General features: G+C 39.0%; 1 protein-coding gene across 3 annotated transcripts in view; it reads left to right on the top strand.

Moving 5' to 3' along the window:
* Positions 1-22017, top strand: part of LOC139118449 (probable inactive protein kinase DDB_G0270444) — a 52408-nt gene extending 30391 nt beyond the window's left edge. For all 3 annotated transcript variants that reach the window (XM_070681744.1, XM_070681745.1, XM_070681746.1), the window contains exons 6-8: positions 10994-11133; positions 15914-16141; positions 18902-22017. In XM_070681744.1, the coding sequence (XP_070537845.1) occupies positions 10994-11133; positions 15914-16132 (359 nt within the window). In that variant the 3' untranslated portion in view covers positions 16133-16141; positions 18902-22017. The remainder of the gene's footprint in view (positions 1-10993; positions 11134-15913; positions 16142-18901) is intronic.
* Positions 22018-23287: the final 1270 nt, after the last annotated feature.

The raw sequence follows: 23287 nt of genomic DNA on the forward strand, positions 1-23287 counted from the left end.
CTGTAGTTCCGGTTAAACAGTACTGTAACATGACATCCCATTCGTCAATTGATAAGCACACTGTAGTCCATAAGAACACGGAATGTCCAATGAGCGTTCGTCACACGAAAATATGTTTCACAAGCGTAGTACTCGTAATACAGAAAGTGAATGAGACAAGTCGATTCTGCACTGGTCTTTTCACCCATCCAGCGTATTGTGGACGTGAGAAATGCAAAGCTGACCCTTGAGTTATTGCTCTACACTAAATTTCAGTCTTAGAAGAAGCGCGGAGCTCATTGAGACTGATCTGAGTATTGTCTATTCCTTTAAGGTTGTATTTCTAAAACGTAGAATGAGATCAAATGTATCAAATGTATCAAGACTCTATTCGGTTGGCGACTAAGCAAATAGCATGGACAATGATATATTATGAAAAGTAAAAAAAGCGATTGAGTTAGCACTTTATCGCAGATCCCATTCCACATTAAATAAATAACCTTGCCATTTTACGTTAAAATCTGACTCTGTTTTGTGACAACGACACCTCTTTTTGAATACACTTTTTAAGGTGACTTAATTTTAAAAAAAACCTTACGTGTGAGTGTCAAGAAAATTGCAATATTATAGTAGCATTTTCTTCGCTGTTTTCTTGCAAGTCAATGGAATTTACTAACACTGCATCCCAAATGGGGAGTCCTCTACCTTAAGAGCGCATAACGCATGCGCAGGTGTCATCGTCCATCATATCTTGCACCTAAAATTATTGCGTAGAACGATAATAGTTGCAGTTCCTAGCAAGCTGAAATATCATTGATCTCTATGCTCTTTAACATGAATTATTACCACCCTTATTCGCAGATATTGATTCTAGGTTCTTAGATCACGCAAGGCTATCTTCAGAATAACAGTTATCCAGAAGACTTTCATAAATCATAAACGCATCTAGGGTCGTGACAATTCTATCCTGTATTCTTATTGTGTGTCAACATCAAAAGCCAGGCGAGGTCCTTGTAGGACTGTATCAATACATTCTTTAGTGTAAATGTTATAAAAAATTTTCAAGGGCACAATGGACTAGACTCAATTCTATTCTCCGCGTTCCTTCGATGAAAACCCTGCCTGATTAAGCTGTCTGATCAGTGACACGGCGAACACAAAGACATAAAACGCGCAAATCATTTATAAAGAATATCAATTTCCGCTGTATTATTGATTCTGTCAACATCAGCTCTCAGCCTAAGACATTCAATCATTCGGAGACCGGCTGGATCATCAAAATGAGGTGTTTGAACAATTCTCCGAACTAAATCACGCAACGTCGGCGTGACGGAGGGATCGAGACCCTGAACACTTACCAAGCATAGAGGCATGCACCTGTTCGAATTATCCTAACGAATTACTTAGCTAGGCTTGTTGCACCTTTCCTGCCAGATATAAGTTGAATATGAGAAGCAAGACGAGGTTGGCTGGTAAGAAGAGCTTGAGTTGGGCTGTGTCAGCAGCCAGCTACCGTCGCTCGTTCGCAGAGAAACTCAATTTGAGACATGGAGCCTGAGCGACGCTGGACCTCGGGGGAGATGAGGACTCGCTGAGTGCAATGCTAGGCACGCCGGTGTAATGAATAATGGTAACGGAGGGAGCTTGACGTTTGCATTGCTCTGAAAGAAGTATTGTTATCCAGGCCCGTTGCGTGTGAACAGGTAGATGTTTGAGACAATGAAAAATTGCAAGCTAGAAAGTCCGACACATAACCGATGCCATGAAGTTCAAGTTCGAATGTGGCTTTATGTCGGTACATGCCTCCCATTTTTCCCATGACACTTTCATCTTTCTATTGTGCGTGTGTGTAAGCATTATGCGTGTATATATATATATATATATATATATATATATATATATATATATATATATATATATATATATATATATATATATATATATATATATATATATATATATATATATATGAAATGGAAATTCTAGTGCTTCATGCGAAAATCAGAACGTTATAAATAATTACTAATTACAAATTACTTCAAGTACAAAATAATATCAAGTAGGCCTAACAGAGATCATTACTTTGTACCTGAAGTAATTTGTGATATATATATATATATATATATATATATATATATATATATATATGTGTGTGTGTGTGTGTGTGTGTGTGTGTGTGTGTGTGTGTGTGTGTGTGTGTTTATTTATATATGTAAATTTTAGAGCTAGAGAGAGAGAGGGGGAGATAAACGGACACATATAAATACACAAAACACGGACAGAAAGATATACAGATGATGCTTCTGTCTATAAATCACTGAATGTTTGTTCCCGAAGTGTCTAGATCTGTTTTACCTTTCGGTTGACGTAAGGTCTTGACGATATCAGGGCAAATGGGGCTGGGTCGACAAATATCTCGGCCGTATGACGACAAGGGGATCCCTTTGAGTAGAAAATGCACACTGCAGTCTGGATGTAGATACGGTATCTGCCCATCCAACTCTGTAATGATATGCTATCGTTCGTGTACATCAAACCAAAGAAATCTCTACAAAGTTGCAAAGCAGCATCGCAGACTCTTAACATTGCTTGCATGCACAGCATTGGGATAAAAATCGAATTGATTTTACAGCCCTGGTAGGACCCTGGGGCCCTGTTCGTGACGAACCATAATTTCTGTCTGTCAAAGTAAGGCGAGAAAGAAATGCGACAGGAAGTTTTATGAATACTGTATCTTCAAAATGCGAATAGTTACCTCACGCGCAATAACTTTGTCGCAGTAAAAATGTAAAAATTATAATTTATGCACATAAATTAATGCTATCAACCATAAGCCATCATGCAGAAGGGAGGGTCGAGACATTTGTCACTTAAGTATGTATACATCAAATCACGCAAGCAAGGCTCTAAAAATGAAGTTTTTGCTTGTGAGACAGTTACCCTGTGGCGAAGAAATAATTGCTAAGGCGGGAACAGCAAAATAATGCGCAATTATAACTTCGGATGTGATAATTTCGTACACGTACCACGAGCTTCGCCAGAAAGTCTCCTCAAAAATCGCCAATGTGCGTCACGTATCATATGACATATCCGACGCCGTGTCTACCTTTTTCCTGCATGCCTGTGACAAAAGTTAGACATGATGTTTTTTTTTTCGGTCATGGTGTGCTGCATTAATTAGAGATGCGACATACAGGAGACAGATTTTCAAAGGAAAATAGTCCTTTCTATCATGCCGCCCTTTGGTATACCTCTCATCTTTGAGATTTTGTTTTGAAAGCAAAGTAACGAGCTGAATTTTCTTTCGAGATTGGCATTATTTTCTTTAGTACACGTTTATGGAATTAATTATAGGGCTCACATCATTATTTTAAATAAATTCAAATGTTTTATTTATTAAGTCTTTAAAGAATGGAAGTCTTATGGGACTTTTTCTTAATGGAGACAAAAATACAGTCCACTACAACTACATAGACTTAATCTCCAAGGAGACAAATTTACAGACGTCACCACTCTGAGATACATCTTCTTTCGTGTCTTGGTGTTTTGATGTTGTCAAGAGTGGTCCGAGTCGTAGAGTCGGATGTCGAGAGAGCCAGCTTGATAAAGCATGGGATTTTAAACAAAAGCTGAAAGGTTTCAATCACACATCTAAGCTCATCTGACTATAAGTATCACAACAGCTCTTTGAGTAATCAGCGAGCTACAATTTACATTTAACGACTTATAATTGGCATGTTATAAAACCGCCACGTGACCTTGTCATGTTCGTTCATTAAGTTTCACTTCAAGATAACAAATAATAGAAATCCTTCATTGTTTCAGTACACGCAATTATAACATATTTTGCGTTTCAACGCGCCTAATTCACTCATTCATATGTTGGTTTCGTCCATTTGATAACCCAAAAAGAACATCTTCATTATTAAACTTGCTCTGTTTCAATTGCCAAGGCCACATTACAACTACCATTTTGTGCACGAACCTTTATGTAAAATATGGATGCACTATTGCAAGAATGGGTTGGCACCTTATAGGGTAGAATCCGCGTCTTGGAGTAAGAAAATTTCCTACCATCTTAGTTTTTCGAAAATCGGAACTTTATTTATACTCACAGAGTTAATACAGGGATGGCGGCCATTTTGAATTTCAAATATCGGTCAGATGTCAGGTAATTTGTTTCTCTCGCGCCAAACTTTGCACGGTGACGCCTGATTTTTATTCTTGGTTTGGTTTAGTAAGAATATTATAAGTTTCATTGAGGAAAGTTTGAGCAAAATTTGAAGTCTTTTAAATTCGAAGCACGCACTATACCTGAACGCAGTAATTGTTCATCATTTGCTCTTTGACCCAAGCGAATTCATAACGATATTTACTGCTCTGTGTCGGCCCCCGCCATGAAATGTGGTCATTATCCACCCGTTTTGTTCCTACCTCTTAGTAATAGATACTTTATCTGTAATGAAAAGCCGGCGAAACTTCTGTTATTTTCTTCTAATGTTAGCCCATTTCAAAATTAGCACCGAAATTCGAAACCAAATTCTCGAAAGCGAGCAATATTTATGACGCATACAAAGCTCTGCACCAGATGAAGTTATAGTTTGACTCAATAGAGTAACATCATGTATATTGCAAAAGTCGTATGTGAATTGGCAATTCAGAGGCGTTGCTCAATGCAAATAGCCCGTATGAAACCTAAATTTTCAAACGTTACACCGACGAAAAATCTCATTTACAAGTTTGTGCGCGTTTATTTGTAAGTGGAATCTCTGACCTGAATTCTGTGGTGTTTTGTAGCCAGGCGAAAAGTTACGAGCCATTAGTGCCGGAACTATGGTACTGTGCTTTGAAATAATTTTACATCCCGCCGACCTTTTTCCAGATGTATCCTTCCGCTTCTCATGATCTGAGAGTTGACCATTGTAGGTTATCACGGCGCTTCACAGTGTCGTGGTAGAATCTAAAACAAAGATGATGTGATTTTATTCTGCAAAGAATCGCGGACTGGTTTGCTGTCTCTCAAATAGATTATGTAAGATCAAATAGGACAACAGATTATTCTGCAAATCTATATCTTCAGGCCATCCTGCTCCCATTAAAAGTATTTCAACGACACCATAGTTCAACCCTATGGAGATACTAGAATATAGTATTTATGGTTCAATTAACTAGTTTCACTAACAGCATACGAACTTTGACCCGTGCGCAGACGAACTACAAGAGAACAGCAGTTAACTTCTATAAAAAAGCGCATGGTTTGGCGCCAGAAAGTAATCGTGTGATTATTTCCGCAGGGGAAAACAGCTACCGTTCTCGCTTGAAATTTTCGAAAATGTTGATAACATTACCAAGCATATAAGTAGGTTCAGTTCGAGAAAGTTTGTAACATTTATAGTTGAAAATGTCTCTCATCTCCAAGCGACGATCTTCTATTGCTTCATCGATCCCGGCTTTCGTATGGCGACGTCCCTAGGCTTTGCTTGTAAATTCGTTGTTGATTAAAACAAGGTGATCTAAATGACAGCGGGCAATTCGGTCAAGCCTGTGGTCGAATTCTGCGCTTTATCGGAGCGTCAATTTCTCTTGGGCAAGGCAAAGGAAGATTACTTCTCCGAAACGTTTCTGCATCCGAAAAAGATGGAAGCCGTACTAATCTTCAGAGTTAATCTTATAAAACACCACCGAGTCCTGAAACACTCTCACCTTGATACGCCCAAGAGGGGGATTTCGTAAAGCCAGCGGGGTCATCTTTTTGATATCGCCGAATGTAATCAGCGTTTGTCGACGACATGATGCCCATGGTATTACTGTGCGTCAAGAGACAGCAAAACAGTCAGAAACTGGGTACGAAAACAGGAAATGGACTCCTATCGCCGCCATTTTTGGCACACGCCGCCTTTTGTCTCCCGTGTAATACCCTATATATCGGGTAGCTTGCCAGTCAACTAGCGGCTAAGACTAGCGTCAAAATCCTTTTAACATGTACTATAGTTTGATGCGTAGAAAGCCATGTAGTCCGTGCTTTAATTGACATGCATGTGTGAAGACAGGAAGTCCGTCCCGTTGAGACCTATTCTACATTCCGTACACGGAAGTTACTTTGAAACAAATTTGAAATTTTAAAAGAATTGGTTTGCTTCCGTTTTATCGAAATGATAGGGACATTGATCGGTACAAATGTCCAGCAATACAGTAGTAAGTAGTCATTTGGTTAGGCTGCGTGTTTATACAAGTACATGTATCTCATTCATATTCGAATTAATGTGGTATTTCTCAGCGTTCGTCGATCTTATTTGATATATGTATATGTCGCATGCACTGAGATGGGACTAGATCAATGCTAAAACACACTATGTACTTCATTGATATTGTAAGAGTTGTTCTTGGTTATCAAATCTGTCGGCTTCCTTTTAATCACCATTACTGGTATCTTTTTGCAATATATTCAATAAGATGGTTTGAAATCTAAAGCAACTTGTGTACACAACGCCTGCCCAAGTGTTACTACAGAATGCTTTACAAACGTTGGCGGCGAGCGTACAATTTGGACTTTAACTAAATAATTTTCAACTCGCAAGTTATTTATGGCCGCTCCGAGCAAGTACACAAAAACTGCGAATTGAAATAGTGACATTTTCAAAGACGGCAGGGCTTCATGACTGGAAAGAAAAAATCTCTTCGAATATTGGATGGTATTGTTTTTGTAATGCAAAAAGATACAGCTAACGGGGCTTTAGAAGCTGGACTGTTATGTTCCAACTGTTAGGGAGTAATGGTTGAAAAAATGCTACACTTAATAATCGATCATATTTCTTGTATTTTTCTCCTGGTTTATGGTACAAAAATAACAAGTCTAACTTGCTATTTGTCATCATTGTCGAATAGTCAACACGAAATGGTTGAGCTAATATTCAGCTCAGAAAAATGAAAATTTTAAACGTTTGCACAAATAAAGTAAATAGATCAAGTTATCTTTTTTCGTGAAAAATACTAATCAGAGATCACCGTGGACATTGAGTCAAGATGCAAACTACATATCTGAAGTGAAAAACGGCCGCTATACTCTGTGGTAACTCCATAAAAAATTCAGAATCAAAACAAAGGCGATTGAAACTTATGGGCACAGCAAATTTGAAATTCGTTTATGTCTTTAGGACAACAGTGGGTAGTCGTATTACTGGCTGATTCCATTGACTTGTCCATAGAATTACACCAACATATCGCGATCTGTCATTCTCGTGGAATTTCCACAAGAGACGGTGTGAGTAGCAAGTTTGAAAAATGCAGCCATAAGGTGGCGTTTCAAAAGTCATAATTCCATACATTACACAAAGATTGCCTATATCTATGTATAGAACCTGTGGAAAAGTGCTGACAAAGCCTTTTTTTAACGCTTTTGATAAATATATCATTATGTATTTTAATTACCTGGTCAAAAACCCTGTTCTTTCGTCACACATCTGAAGGCCATTTCTAAGGCAACATTCTCATATCTACACTGACAGGAAATGACGGTGCGCAGCTCTTAATTAGCTCGCAATTGCTCTGGAGACTTAAATTTGTCATAAAGAAATGTGAGCTGCATAAAAATCAAAGGTCACGGATGTATTGCTACACGATATACCTCAAAAATAAAATGTGAATATCATTTTTCTCGTAATTATTATTTCTTGTCTACTCACTGCTACCTACAACGTATGCAATTATAAAGAAAATTAAAATTGAACTTCTTTTTCACTTAAGCTCTGCCATGCGCCTTAAAACATTTCCCAATGCCGATATCAAGGCTGCGTTAACAAGTCGAATACTCCGTATTTCCTAATGGTGTGCGCAGAAGACCAATACTACGTCACGGTGGTTCACATCGACTGATATACATTAACAAAAACAATTGAAAACATTAAACGTTATACTTCACATAGCTTAATTGGTGATATTTAGTGTTTGATTCAGAAATCGAGTTCCCGCCTGCAAGATCACTTTTTATCATATAATTAAAAAAAAATTTACATTACCATGCACAAATCTCAGACAAGGAACTTGGCAGGGATGTGGTAAGAGAACTTTAAGTCGTGTCAATCATGATTAAATATGAATGGACATTATAAGCTAGTTGGCGCCTCGAAATTTAAAAGGCTTAAACTTTTGCCAAAACTTTCCTCATGGAAACTTCAAACATAGTCTTTCGAAAGCAAGAATAAAACTCAGGGATCATCGTGCAAATTTGGCACTGGAGAAACAAATTACTCCATATTTATCGACACTTTAAATTCAAAATGGCCATCATCCCTGCGTTAACTCTATGGGGAAAATAAGCCGGGGAAAACTTTATATACGCCATGGCCTTCAAAATAAGCCCCAATAAGCGGTAGACCAAAAGAGTATTGTAATTTTTTTTAGCTGTAACCGAGGCGCATTCTACCATAAGTCTGCGTGTGCTTATACTGCAGAAACCCTCGTACTAATAAAAAACCAAGTTCACTGTTAAACCGAGAATCCAAATTAGAGAGTTAGGCTGTTGGATGACATTGCTACTAGTACGACACTATCCCGGAACTATGTTCTTATTTAAAAGATTCGACTTCACATAGCCCATATGTCATGCACTGTCATTGATGTGTAAACTGTGCACAAAAAGTGTGTCATTTTATTTGTTTAATTTTGGTGAACCCGAAAACCTTGGTTGCAACTCTGATTTTTACTACTGCACTTTATCGTTTTGTGACATTCCTAAGACTCGAGCTTTCTGTATTTCTTTCATTTCTTTTAAAAGTAAGTTTATGACAAAAAGACAATTTAAATTTTTCATTTTATCAGGACCCGAAGTAATGTAATGAAGGTATCAAAATGTACTTTTCTCTTCGTTTCGATTCAATGAGAATTAAATTTTGCAATTGATCAACGTATCTGTCCGCATTATTTTCTTCTGATGCCTTCATTTCGTGTTTATATTAAAGGCCAGGTAACCGCAACTTTTGCAGTTTTTTCAGTCTTTATTAGTCCCCACGGACACCGTCCGGGGGGACTTATAGGTTTGGTCATGTCCGTCCGTGCGTGCGTCCGTCCGTCCGTGCGTCCGTCCGTTCACGCAGATATCTCAGACATGCCCAGGTCAATTTCTTTTCGATAGTACCCTACCCCATACAGATGCACGTCGATTTGTTTCACAATGCGATCAAATTTGGCCGTGTTAGAGGACTTTTTAGTTTTCATCTCCATAGACTCCTATGTATAAGGCAGTCTCCATAGACTCCCATGTATAAGGCAGTCCATAGACTCTTATACATCATAGACTCCCATGTATAAGGCAGTCCATAGACTCCCATGTATAAGGCAGTCCATAGACTCCCATGTATAAGGCCAAGAAAAATAAAAATTTAGTTTCTCATCGTATTCATATTGCAAAAAGGATGCAGTGACACAGTTTTTAGTCCCCATGGATGAAGTCCAGGGGGCTTATAGATTGGGTCATGTCCGTCCGTGAGTCCATCCGTTCACGCAGATATCTCAGATATTTTGACAAAATGTCACGTGACCTTGGTGACCTTTGACCTCAAATATACATATTTGTCCATAACTCAGTAACCACACCCTTCATGTATGGTATGATGGGACACTTTATGACGCCAAATATTGTACCTCATTAATTATGCGCATATCTAATTTTGAGCGAGCCAATAGAGCTAGAGGTCTGATTTTTGGTATATAGGGATAACTTAGCAATACAATTTTTTTGACAAAATGTCACATGACCTTGGTGACCTTTGACCTCAAATATACATATTTGTCCATAGCTCAGTAACCACAAGTGCTACACCCTTCATGTATGGTATGATGGGACAGCGTATGACGTAACATATTGTACCTCATTCATTATGCGCATATCTAATTTTGAGCAAGCCAATCGAGCTGGAGGTCTGAATAGGGATAACTTTGCAATACAATTTTTTTTGACAAAATGTCATGTGACCTTGGTGACCTTTGACCTCAAATATACATATTTGTCCATAACTCAGTAACCACAAGTGATACACCCTTTATATATGGTATGATGGGACACTTTATGACGCCACATATTGTACCAGATTAATTATGCACATATCTAATTTTGAGCGAGCCAATAGAGCTAGAGGTCTGATTTTTGAAGTATAGGGATAACTTAGCAATGCATTTTTTTTTCAAAATGTCGCGTGACCTTGATGACCTTAGACCTTGATTATACATATATATGCATAACTCAGTAACCACAAGTTCTATAAGCTTCAATTTTGATAGGATATTAGACCTTCAGATTTCACATCTCGTACCTCATTTATATGCACATATGTATTTCTTGGCCGGCCAACACAGCTAGAGGTCTGGTCTTTTTTCCCGATTTAGAACCATAACTTAGACATGCCTCTTGTTATAAATTGAGAAAAATGACATAAACCTATGTGCCCATAGATGTGAACTTATACACTCCAGCGATACTTTTTAATGACCACATTTCCCTGCCCCATCAAGACTAATACTCCTTTTACAAGTGGGGACTATGTCATTGACAATGACTTGTTCCATGTATCAACGACAGATTTTTAGTCTACTTCCTACAGCGTTGCGAAATACCCAGTATTTGCTGTGTTAGTGCAGCGCGTATGTGCATGGCATGCATTATTATTGTTGACAACTGAATTCAGGTCCGGACCTCCCTTGTCAAAAGTTACAATGCATCTCACACATACACGTCTATATGTTGATGAGCCTAACACTTGTATTTCATCATGCTGTGGGAAGTAGATCTAGACACTGAAGTTGATATATAAACAAAAACGAACGAAAAAATTGTCAAAGTTAAAGTTACTGGGCCTTTAAAATGGCGTTTCTAGCAGAGGAGTTCCCGTGGAATTGCTGTCTCCTGAGACGCATCAGAGACACATTCAAAACAGAAGAAGACAAACGTCACCCGTCTCTTTGTAAGTTGCTTTCCAAGTGTCAAAATATTTGAATCCTCTCTTTTTTCCCTCAATTTCAGAGGAAACGCAGGAGTGTTCAATACTGGACAGCATGGTTGATAATTGTCAGGTCATTGACCTGTACGAAGGTCTAGGCGATGGAGGTTACAAGGAGGCCTTCACAGGGCCCTGCAATAGACACCAACTGTGCTATATTTGTGTAAGTTCCACATCCTACAGGTAGAATACGTCTTGGGGACAGATACTCCGACTCTCAAACTTTTACAATAACTTTTTGATCGACCACTTGTTGGGGCTCATTAAAACTATTGGATTTAATAAAGTTTTCACCTGCTTATTTTTGTGAAAACCCGAAATTTTATTTTTCCCTGTAGAGTTCACTTCAGGATGGCGGTAAAATCTTTATTCACGCAATGAACTTCAAAATGGGCCCACACAAGTAAAAGACCAGAAAAGTGTTACAAAAATTTGAGAGTCTTTATATATGTCCCCGAAGCCCATTCCACCTCAATGGTGTTTGTTTACTCTTTTTTACAATATTATCTGACTTTGTGGCTGTGCGTAAAATTAGGCGCCGTACATAATGGATAATTAGCACACGAAAATTAGTGCGTTTAAGCTAAAACCCCCTCCCCAATCTCTCCTACACCAAAGTCTGTGAGTGCGAAAAGTCGACGACAAAATTATGACTTTAACTTCACCAAAGCACGATAAGCTGCTTAGGCGCGTTGTTAGAAGTATATACTGTGGACGGGTATATATCTGAATAAAGGCATTTCAAATCAAAATCGATGAGTATTATGCATATACACTGTTTAATTAAGATCTGATCACTAGATCAGAACAACGGATCAAAATTAGGGACACATTTCTTTTCCGTTTTCCATGTTATGACTATTGTATTTCTCCAGCGCGGCAATACTGTCAAATATGTTCGGAAATAGTCGCTTCATATTTTGACCACCCCTTATTTCTGATAGTCGACCCCTTAAGCTTGTAATTTGGAAGCTTTTGTCTTCGCAAGGTATGTAGAGACAGTAACTTAGTAGCGACTCGGTACTGAAAGCATGCACTCTTTCCGTGTTATCCAGTAAAAGAGATAATTGGCAATTCCATGCCAAGTAAATTGCACATAATCATCTCAATTAATGGTGCAACTGCCTTCTACGCCCTTTCAAACGATATTTTAACAGTACGACAGATGTGACCTGTCGTCAAGATAGCTCATAGACGTGAAATCATCTTCTCGGTCGTTCGTTGTCCTTAAAGACACTCCCAATCCCGCCCGCCAAATTAGATCTTATTTCTCGGCCGAGCGATTACAACTGCTCAGTAGCTCTTATCGTACCGTCGTCGTTAACCAAGTTCCCTCTTTACGGCTAACGCTCAGATGTAGATGTGTGCTAAGATTTTGTGTCACGCAGTGGATATGCATTCTAAAATTTGAGGTTCGAGCGCATGCGCACGCCACGCTGACTGACATAACTTCCTCGGAAACTCCAATGATTTGCGTAAAACTGTGATAAGCAAAAGAGAAAAGTCTGAAACCATATTTAGTCCCATTTTAGGAAAGAAATGGTGTAAAATCGCTACCGTTGTTCATCGTAGTATAGTCGAACGCAAGTTACTAGCGCTCTATTTGTTGTGGAAATCAAGTCACGGCAAAATGTTGACATACCGTTGAAAAATGCTGACGTCAAGCTGTTTGAATTTCTCCATGGGTTACGACGGTTCAATGCAGACAAGCAAACGTCGTGACTACTTAAAGAGAATCGAGTCAATAGAAAATGTAGTTCATTTGTTCTTTCAGTACGCCTCGGTAACCCCGTTAGGGAGAATCTGTCAAATTTTCGTATGCCCAGGAAGGATCCAACCTCTTTCTGGCGTCAGTTTGGCGGGAAGAGACACAACCGCACTTTTCAGTGTCGTGCACTGTACACAACAAAATAAGGCTACAGCCATCGAGCATAAATTTGCTAAAATCCCCAGAGTTTTTCCCTGTCTATTTTTCCGCCTAGAACACGACAAATGGTCTTCCCTAGCAGACCTGGAGAGAGCAGAATTTTAATTTCACATTTCTGGCAGATTCGGCCATTATTTTCGAAGACGCGGCCCCTAAAATACTGTACTAAATTGTCGATACGATAATTGGAAAGGCACGCCAAAAAAGATTTTGAACGCAATTAGTATTAAAAGCTTTGCTTTCAGCAGTGAGCGCATTATGGTTGAATGTTCGATATTTTTATAGATGCAATTTACTTTTATTGCTCATCATCCGTTGCACCACGTGAACGAGCAACTTGTACACGTGATGCAGTTTAAGTTTCTGCTGCGAAATATATGCCCGTTATTTTATGACGGTTCCTAATCATCTCCTTTAAATCTCGCGGGTTTTAAACGTACGGCAGCACACACTACTCCCCAGCAACAGAACGCATAGACAAATAACAGCTGATAAATATGCCAATTAGCAGTTGACATTTTTCCAGTGCCTTGTACCTTTGGAATCTCGCGAGCTTTGACTTTTGAAATGAAGTTATCTTATATCCGGTTAATAAAACATGTGCTATCCATCATTGTTTATCTCCGAGGTATTGAAGTTCAATCGTTTCAAATTAGATGGAACCGATAAGTCACCCGCCACACATTTCAACATTACCTGTTATGAACACACATCCACACTTTTTTAGGAAATTTCGATGAATAGTTATTCGAATAGACATTACGTCATTATTTATGAGAGTGAATTTTTGATCGTCTTAAGGATTTACATTCACAAATCTACCTATCGCTGCTAGTATGATAGGAAGGCACTATATATAATATATTGGTAACAGGCTTTTAGTTTGTGATTTTCGCGGACGTTATCTTATTGCCTTGGTGTTTCGATAAACTCGCTAATATGAGGTACTGTGCACATGATAAGTCGACGGAGCCTTGTGTCTGTTCTTCGTTTTATACTTCGTTCGGTCGTTTTTAGTACAAGGTCGTGTTTTGCGCCAGCTTTACGTTGTCGCTGATATCCTAGCAACCAGAGCAGTGATGTCAGTCGTGTACTTGGTAAGCCTAGCAACTACGGCGGTGACGTAGGTCTCCTACTATATGTTGGATATTACTCAAGTATCGATTGGCAAAGTGGACATTATGAGATTCTTTGGGGTCGCGAACAATGTGAAATGGCATCGCAAATTAATGAACCATCGGACACGCAAAATCCCTAGTTTCAACCTTTACAATTAACGAGCCACCAAGTCAAGATTTCGTCCTAGAAACTTGACTAATGGTCGCTTATAATTGTGACATACATGTGTGTGATGACGTCATGTACACTCCAGGGAGCAACGACCGCCGAAAGTGTCTGACAAATTAATGAGAAGTCGTCGAAACGCTCACTGACCGGGAATATAAAAGAATTCATTTTAATGACACGCTCAGTCAGGAATCCGAAATTATTTTTTGTCGAAATCCTACAAGTTGAACGTTTCGTCAGGTTTCAAACTCTGCCAAATTGAATGCATGTATATTCGCATCTGATGTAAATGCACCCATTTCTGAGGTCAAGACCGGTAAGCCCAAACTTCAGAAACTTTCGAAAGTTATTTCGATACCACTGTTTCACCTGAACACCAACCAATTCTCGCTCTTGTCAAACAGGCATGTGCCATATACTGGACACATATTTAATCCTTCTATTCTACCACTGTGTAGAGATTTTGTTATAATCGTGTTTCAACAAAACTCCGCCCTGCAATCTCTTTTGACGTCATTTTCAAGAGATTATTGTGCTCCCGCCAATCAAATTCAATAAATAAGCAACGCACAGCTCATGGTGTCGAATAAAACTATAAAACACGTTAGTGTGCCTCAAACATCATTCATTTATCGTGCTCATGATTGGCTGAATCTTACTCACATTATATTGGACAAAAAGTGACGCAACCGTAGACGGTAAGATGTGCAAAACAAATTGCCATGTACCCATTGTGTATTTTCTTTATAGCCATGACTTTAAATCGTATATGCGGAGTTAGCTCCAGCTGGATTAGACGACTTTTAACTACAATTGTAAACTATGTGCACAAGACTAGCTAATGACAGCACTGTCTCCGATTTTGCACCTTATTCTCCCATCAAATTCAGGTAACTGGTCGATGAATTAGGCGATTCAAGGCGGCGACTTTCGACTGTTGGACTAAATTTTTACTAAGCGAACAAAAGCCACAAAAGTGTCATATAGTTAATGATAAATGATAAGAAGGGCAAGTTGGTATATTTGTTGCCTGCCCTCGGGCTGATGCTCGTGAGGGTACTATTGATGATCATACCTCGTCTTCCTCTCAGCCGTCAATGCACTGTCAGGAGTACCGTTCATAAGACAGGCAAAGACAATGTGATCTTGCCCTTGCTATCATGTGGTAAACTCGAATAATAAGCCAAGGTGATGCCTGTCCCAAATACACTAAAATTTTAAAACAGTCACTTGCCATCTGTTATTTCAAAGTTTGACAAACATATATTGCAAATTAGGAGTAAATATATTTGCATATTCCGGAAGTGACTATTTTACATTCTATTGCGCATGCGACAACCTCAGGGAGATTAATATAGCTCGCAAAATGTATCGTTACCTAGTGTATCAGATCATTAATTGCCCCTGCGCTCTTTGGAATTCCATGCAATACATTTTCAAAATTACAGCACCTTGTCATTGCGATAGGGTTTTTGACTCATGTGCTATGTTGCGTTGTACACTTCACTTGCTTGATGGTTATTACGTGCACTTTCTGTACACATGGGAATATTTCGCTCGGTGACCCAAATTGACATTATATTGTAAAAAAGTAGTCAGCCTAGCTATCTAGTCATGGTGTGACTGCACAATGTCCATTAGGCATTCCTATAGACGAGGTCCTGCATTTGTACTCAGAGTGAACACTGTTTATGTGACGATGTTTTCTTCTCCCTGCTTTGTGTTACAGGCATCCACATTTGGCGTGTCAGCGAAAACGTGCGACGAGATCTTTGTGGACGAGATGTTCGATATGTGCAGCAGCGCCGTTTCCCGAACGGGATCCTGCGAGGCGCATGCTGGATATTTTCTAAAAGCAGCTAAAAATACGCGAAGAATACCTGAGCCGAACTCTTATCTGGATTACGTTTGTCGAACTGAATGTGTTTACAACGCTCTGCTCCAATAAGATTTACAGGTGAGGAATTTGGTTTCGGTCATTTCAGGTCAAAGGCCACTGTTGAAAGTTTGGGCTCTTGCGGCTAAAAAAATACACAATTTAATACACCCGCGTTCGTGACTAATTCGATGGCGTGTATGTAGATAAATGATGCACATATATATATATATATATATATATATATATATATATATATATATATATATATATATATATATATATATATATATATATATATGGTTATGCGATATGTATCTTGCATACAGACATACATACATACATACATACATACATACATACATACATACATACATACATACATACATACATACATACATACATACATACATACATATTATGAGAGAAGGTATACGTCGTGGACGCTGCAAGGAGGCTTACCTCATATTACAACATTCCACTAAGCTACTCTGTTCCATTTTCAAGCAAATAATCGATCTGAAGCCAGTCACGAGGTAATGAATAGATTGAAGTTGTGACATGAAAAGACAACTGAATAATGAAGTAGTGAGTTACCATCGCTTATCGTTAGTTAAACCACGATCAGCCAAGAGATAATAGAGACAGCTAAGCGATGGTAATTGTCAACCCCAGGCTGAGAAATGAGTCACCGGTGGGGCAATTTTCTTCCCAAGATATGTATTACATTTCCAGCAGAAGGCAGGTCAGCTCTACCGCCATTAATAATGCATCATTGGCGGATCTTGGCGGATTGAAAATGTTCGCTCACACGAGCCGTAAGATCGTCTCTGACTCATCAGAGGCGAGAAACAAGTGTCTTAAAACCCAGCTTCCTTCTTAGAGTGTGCAACAGGTCAGCCTACTATACAAATTACCGGGCTCTTTCAAAATGCACATTCTGTAAAAACTATCTATCATGGACTGAAATTGTGAATCACATGATTAAACTAGTGGCCCCAGAAGGCTTTCTGTGACTCTAAGCATTCAGGACGTGAATTTCAATGATGATGCCTTTACTCGTTACCGCTCTCATTTTACACAAAGCGCAAAGTGACATGCAATACCTTTTTCCCCAGGAACACATTACGGCAACATTTGATTTCGTAATTATACACAAGAACATGCTGTAAATAGAAATTTTGTCAGCGGGTATCCGGATTTGCATGTCATGCAACTAACCTAGCCGGATAGGGGTCCGAACATTGAACTCCGTTTCCCAATTTTGTAACTCATTCTGGCTAACATTTTCATTACACCAAATTATTCAATTTATTTGTAAATGAGCCTCTACGCTTGTGTCCGTACGCCCTTGAAATTCGACAGCGCATGCACTTTGCACGGTTTCAATACATTATCTCATTTACAATTCAACTTCACAAGATCGTAAAAGTAACCGTCGAATTAAAGTGCATAAATTTACATATTTTGCCGCCATTTTGAATCGAAATTTTTTTTTTCGCTTTTTCCAAATGAACTATCGCCTGCGAATATTGACAATCATTCAAGCACCGATCCCGCTCAAACTCATTTTCGCGGCGAGTGAGGGGAAACTTTTCACCGCTCTCACGTGTCCCTGTCTATAAATAAATCAGTAGGAAGTAGGAGAATTCCACTTTCTTCTCTCACAAACTATCAGCCGAACATAGTTTTAATGTCCCCCATGGTCAATAAAATGCACGTTTTGTTTTCAGCTGTCGTATGTTCCGATATATTTTACTGCTTCAATCGCACACCGCCCGGCTCCGTACCCCATGCAGAACAATATCTTTTGATAGCAGAAGTGACGGCACAGATGTGCTTTGCATTACGAAAAACATAAATTGTCGCATGATCTGACTTGAAAACAAGCTTCAGTACCATTGGATTTCTAGACAGCCTGAAATTCATCATTGAACTGAATTTACCGGTCTTGGTGGCCGCCTTTGCGTGCGCCCAGCAATTGCCGGTTGATCAAGCAAGCGCAGCAAAGTAAGGTCACGAATATCGTGAGCCAGGTCAACGGGTTAGAGGGGGACTCTGCTCATTTACATGTAAAATCACGTGGTATGACTGTGGCCCCTATCATTTTACTCACTTTTCCTGCAATTAAGAAGTTGCTATAATTGAAGTTTTCTAGAAGTGGTAGTGATGTCAACGTCAAAATTTACATCACTCAGCTATGACAACGCAGATAGTGATGATGTACTACGCACCATAAATAATATCTTCAGCCAGGAAAAAAGTTAGTTATTCATACATTATTGATACAGGGACTCAGTTGATGATTCAGTTTACTATGTATTTTTTTTTATTTAATATTTATAACCCACAAGATGCAACCAACGACATAGATGCGTCACGTGACGTAGGCACGTTCGCACGCAGGACGCGCATCACGATGATTTGCGTCATTCACAAACCTGAAACAGTGTTTTGTACCGCTGCATCACAGTGTTCAACATTTGCACACACTTCAATATGGAGTACGGGTGAACTCGGCTGAAACCAACTCGGCCTGATCCTGTATCGCCCAAAGACGAATTCGGCCGAGTTTACTATTAACCTCCATATGAAATGATACTGTTAACCTTCATATGATTTGTAGCTCCAATCTTGATAGGAGTAGCACTTATATATACATATATATATATATATATATATATATATATATATATATATATATATATATATATATATATATATATATATATATATATATATATATATATAAGTGAGAGAGAGAGATGAACATACACAAACTGTATATTTGTATGTATATTTATACTAATACTTTCAATTTCCGTTTTATACGTTCATTAGATTGTTCCTGACGAATTAGAGTCGCCCGCTCTGAATGATGGGAATGTTTGGTCAGCATGAACTTTGACCCTGAATGATCGGTTGTCGTTGAAAGTGTTGAGCCTACCACCAGGCAACCATGACGAAGCTTCCCGTGGTTTCCCTTTTTGTCCTCGAAATCAACTCTGAAATTTGACATTTTATGTACGATTGAGGAAGTGACGACACCGCTTGCGCTCAGCTTGATGTTTCCAGGAAGTGACATCATCGTAACATTAGCATTAATTTATGTGTTCATGCAGGTACACCGTACCCGCGACAGTTTGCGAAGACATTGGTGTGAGGACCGAGCACCTTGACACTAGTTTCACATATGTCTTATCAAACTGTGCTTATATCTTCTAGAATCTCTATTTTGGTATTAAAAGCTTCATTTCTTTCTTTTTCTTCATGGTAAATATTGATTCTCACGGTACATATATGTTAAGTTTAAGTGAAACATGTTGCCAAAAACGGAAATATCTAATGAAATGCGTCTGCTCTGTAAGTACCCTAGCGTCCCCTTCAATGCCCAGTGCTGGGCGTTAATCACCATATCAAATAAGTGGCCTTGTTCAATTGTCACCAGCGTTTTCGTGCACGGAAGAGAGAAAGAGAGAGTTTGGATGAATTTCGTTGCCATTGAGATGGAATCGGGCTTTCTGGGATGTGTCATCCTGGAAGTGCCTATGCCACTATTTGCTTGATTTAAGACTTGAAATGGTGCAAAAATGTCAATTACAAAAAATATAATAATAATTAATAACTTCTTGTCTTGATGTCCCGTTAGTGTTGTTTCAAGTGAGATATGTAAATTTTATGTGCAATATGTAAATTTGACTTAGTACGCAAAGAGAGTCGCTAATTTTTGATTGGCTGGGAAGTGGCTTTTTTCATTGACAGTTACATACGTCATATCATCTTATGTAAATGATGAAAAGTGATGACCTCAGTTGCCATGGTAATCAGAATCCTGGAATTGTAGAAATCAAAGTGTAACAAAGGACGAGTTGGCACTCCTAGTGCGCCATCCTATATGGTACCGTGTTTTTTTCCTCGTCTGGGCATTACTCTGAATGGTATTACGCACATAGCAGGATATTTAAAACGTGACATCGAACTATGGACGCCGTCAAAATGTCTCAACGGAAGCAGAAGAAAACAGGCTTCGTAAAAAGGAATCAAAGACTCGTATGAGAATACCTGATGTCTCAAAGAGCGCCACCAACGACATACAATGTAATCAGCCGCTGCAGTTGGCTTTGCAATCAGTATCTCAATACCAGCATAGTGTTTACCTTCCCAGAATGTATGTGCCAAGAATGAATTTGTATTTTTGCCTTTTTGTCAGACTTTATACGATCTCATCCTTCGTAGACCGTGAGGGTCTAAGAGCAGGAAATGTGACTAGATCTCTTCGGGACGTACAACCAAGTTGTTACAAATTGTATCACTCTGCTCCATTTTGACGATTCGCATTACCATGGCAACTTTGCGTCAGCGTAATTAGATAGTTACGATTTTTTGTGACCTTACTTTTAGTTAACCCGTCTACATTATTTGTCTAGTTATGAACCGTAGAAAAAAAGAACGAAGTTTGGAAATTTATGGTTTTGTTCAAATTATGAAATAGCCAATGAAAGGAAAGCATTTCTCCGTCATTGCCACGGCAGGTGTAACTTTTTTACTGTGCAATACATCTAATATACAACATCTGTATCCGTATAGAGAGGACTTCGCTCATCATCTCAAATGGGGTAACGCTTTCTGTCGCCCCGGGCAGTGTTCGATTAACACATGCGCAGTTCGTTCAGGTACAAAGGGGTCGATCGCCCACACTGGATACAAGTCACGCCCTCTTGTAACGTCAGTTCTCGATTTCGCAACGATATAAGTAAAGTGATAGTGCATTTGACTAATCTTATCGACCTGCGGCATGCTACTTAATGAAAATATTTCTACTCGTCAATCGCGTGTGATGTACAACCAACCGTTCACAGAATGCCCAACCGAATGAATGTTTCCAGCTTGGTATATTATGTTAATACTGCCAATCTTAAAGGTCAACTAGCTGTAACTTTTGATGTATTTCCATTAGTTTTGTTCATTTTTGTGAAACGGTTTCATGTTTACTTCTAGAACTAGTGGGACTGCCTTTTGTGCAACGTTTCGACACCATTTGTACATGTCTATCGCGCATGCCCAATGTTATTGGTGACACCTCAGCCCCGACTGGAATTCATTCAATAACATTCCAACTTGTAAATACTGTGTTGGGTTTTTTACTCAACATGCCTTAAGAAGAAGAAAACGAACATGTTTGCCGAACAAAAATAATGATAAATCCTCAAAATTTACAGCTGTTGTATGTGATTACGCTGAGGTCGAATTTAGGGGAGGGGAAGTTTGCTGGCGAGCGTTTCACTTGACTAAGCGAGTTTGTGGACTTGAGAGTTGTTTGTTAACTCGACGGAGAAAGGTTGCCAAGCTTGGTGCAAGCTACCAGAATATTCAGATATTCCGCCAGAGCAAAATCATCCTATTAGAATGTGAATCTTTGATTAAGGTAACTGATGGAGCTGTATATCTAGCAAAAATACAAACACAATGCTGTCTGTCAATTACAGGGCATTTTCCCTGAGTTGGCAATTGCAGAGTTATCGCATTGTCACACGACGATCACAGCAATCTTGTTCGAGGTTAGCTTGAACCGCAGCAAAAACTGCCCATTGTTTGGACTGACCCTCCCGTCACCATACTGTGACTTAGAGACACACTGTGTTGAATATTTGATTAGAAGTGGTCATAGCGAAATAGGGGTGGGCATGTTTCTGTTTTCTTTCGGGTCTCATGGAAGCTCGGCTTAAACTAACAATCTGATTTCAGTCAACATCACAACCGAGAAAACTGACACCATAGAATGGTTTGGTAACTAAACCAGGTCATTGATTTAATAGGTGGGGGCCGTGCAATATGTAAATTATTACAAATTGGATGTTATTTATTTCTTGATGTGAAGATATTGTGAATATTTATGCCTGTAAATTGTGTTGATGTAAATTTTTGTTCAGTAATAAACGCTGGCTATTGTGAACTCAGGCCTTACTGGTGATGATTGTGATTGTAATAATTACGATGATGGTGATGATGATGATGATGATGATGATGATGATGATGATGATGATGATGATGATGATGATGATGATGATGATGATGATGATGATGATGATGATGATGATAATGACGACGACGACGACGACGATGATGATGATGATGATGATGATGATGATGATGATGATGACTAAAAAGACGATGACGATCTTGGAGACGATGACCAAAGGCCCACCACAGTGATTCCCATAGCGATAACATAGAAAAGATATCGAATTGGTACAAACAACGTGTATGACTTTGCCACGGTTACTTTCTACATATTTTCGTCCTGCCAACATCCTACGTCACTGTTCAAAGTATGTTAAAATGCATTTCAGGCGGAGCTTTTAATAGTGACAACTGTTGCTGTTATCACTGACAATCATCATTGAGAATTTCACGAACATGGTTTGACCCAATCGCATTGTTTTCTATATTATAATAGTAAAGTTGGGCCTCTGGAGTGGGAAAAGGGGGTGGAAGGGTTCAAGTAAGTCAGACGCCAGCCTTGATAAGCATTAAATGTTTATGAACACAAAGGTTGACGAACACTGTCTGGTGGTCGCTGCAAATTGGAAAAAAAAGTTATGTTTTTCAAAGGTAGAATAAATCTAGACGCAATCAGATGACTAAATGCTGTTTTACAACGACTTTATTTAGCAATCGATTTCGTGAAACAAAATATTTCCCAAAGGGGCAAATAATTTGGAATATAGTACTGACATTAACATGTGAACTATTCAGTTCACGATTGGCAAGCCGGTGCAAATACTACAGACTGAAATAGAATGAAGTTGCCATTGACGACGCAGTTCCCACTAACATGTGTATTAAAGGCATACAGTCACCTGTAATCTAAGTATGCCTATATATGGTCAAAGGGGCGTTCCTTGGTATTCAAAATACCCATGCGAGGGCGCTGTTTTTAAAAAGCGGCCACCCGCTTAAAATCTGTGATTGGTTAGATTTTCTCTTTCCATGGTAACTGTGGCAAAATTGGAACAGGTGACAGTATACCTTTAAGATAATACGGGTCTCCAAACTGCAGCTGAGTGTTTACACTCTTGCCCATTCTTTGAGAAAAGTTCGAGCAAAAGTTTAAATCAAAGTTTTCAGGCGAGTACTGTCTTCATCGGTGACCATGTTCTTGTTAATTTCATAAGTAACATTCGCTGAAAACAACCCAATATAATGTTATACCTTCTATATTTTTTC

The sequence above is a fragment of the Ptychodera flava genome, chromosome 19 (assembly GCF_041260155.1).
Source record: "Ptychodera flava strain L36383 chromosome 19, AS_Pfla_20210202, whole genome shotgun sequence".
NCBI classification, from domain to species: Eukaryota; Metazoa; Hemichordata; class Enteropneusta; family Ptychoderidae; genus Ptychodera; species Ptychodera flava.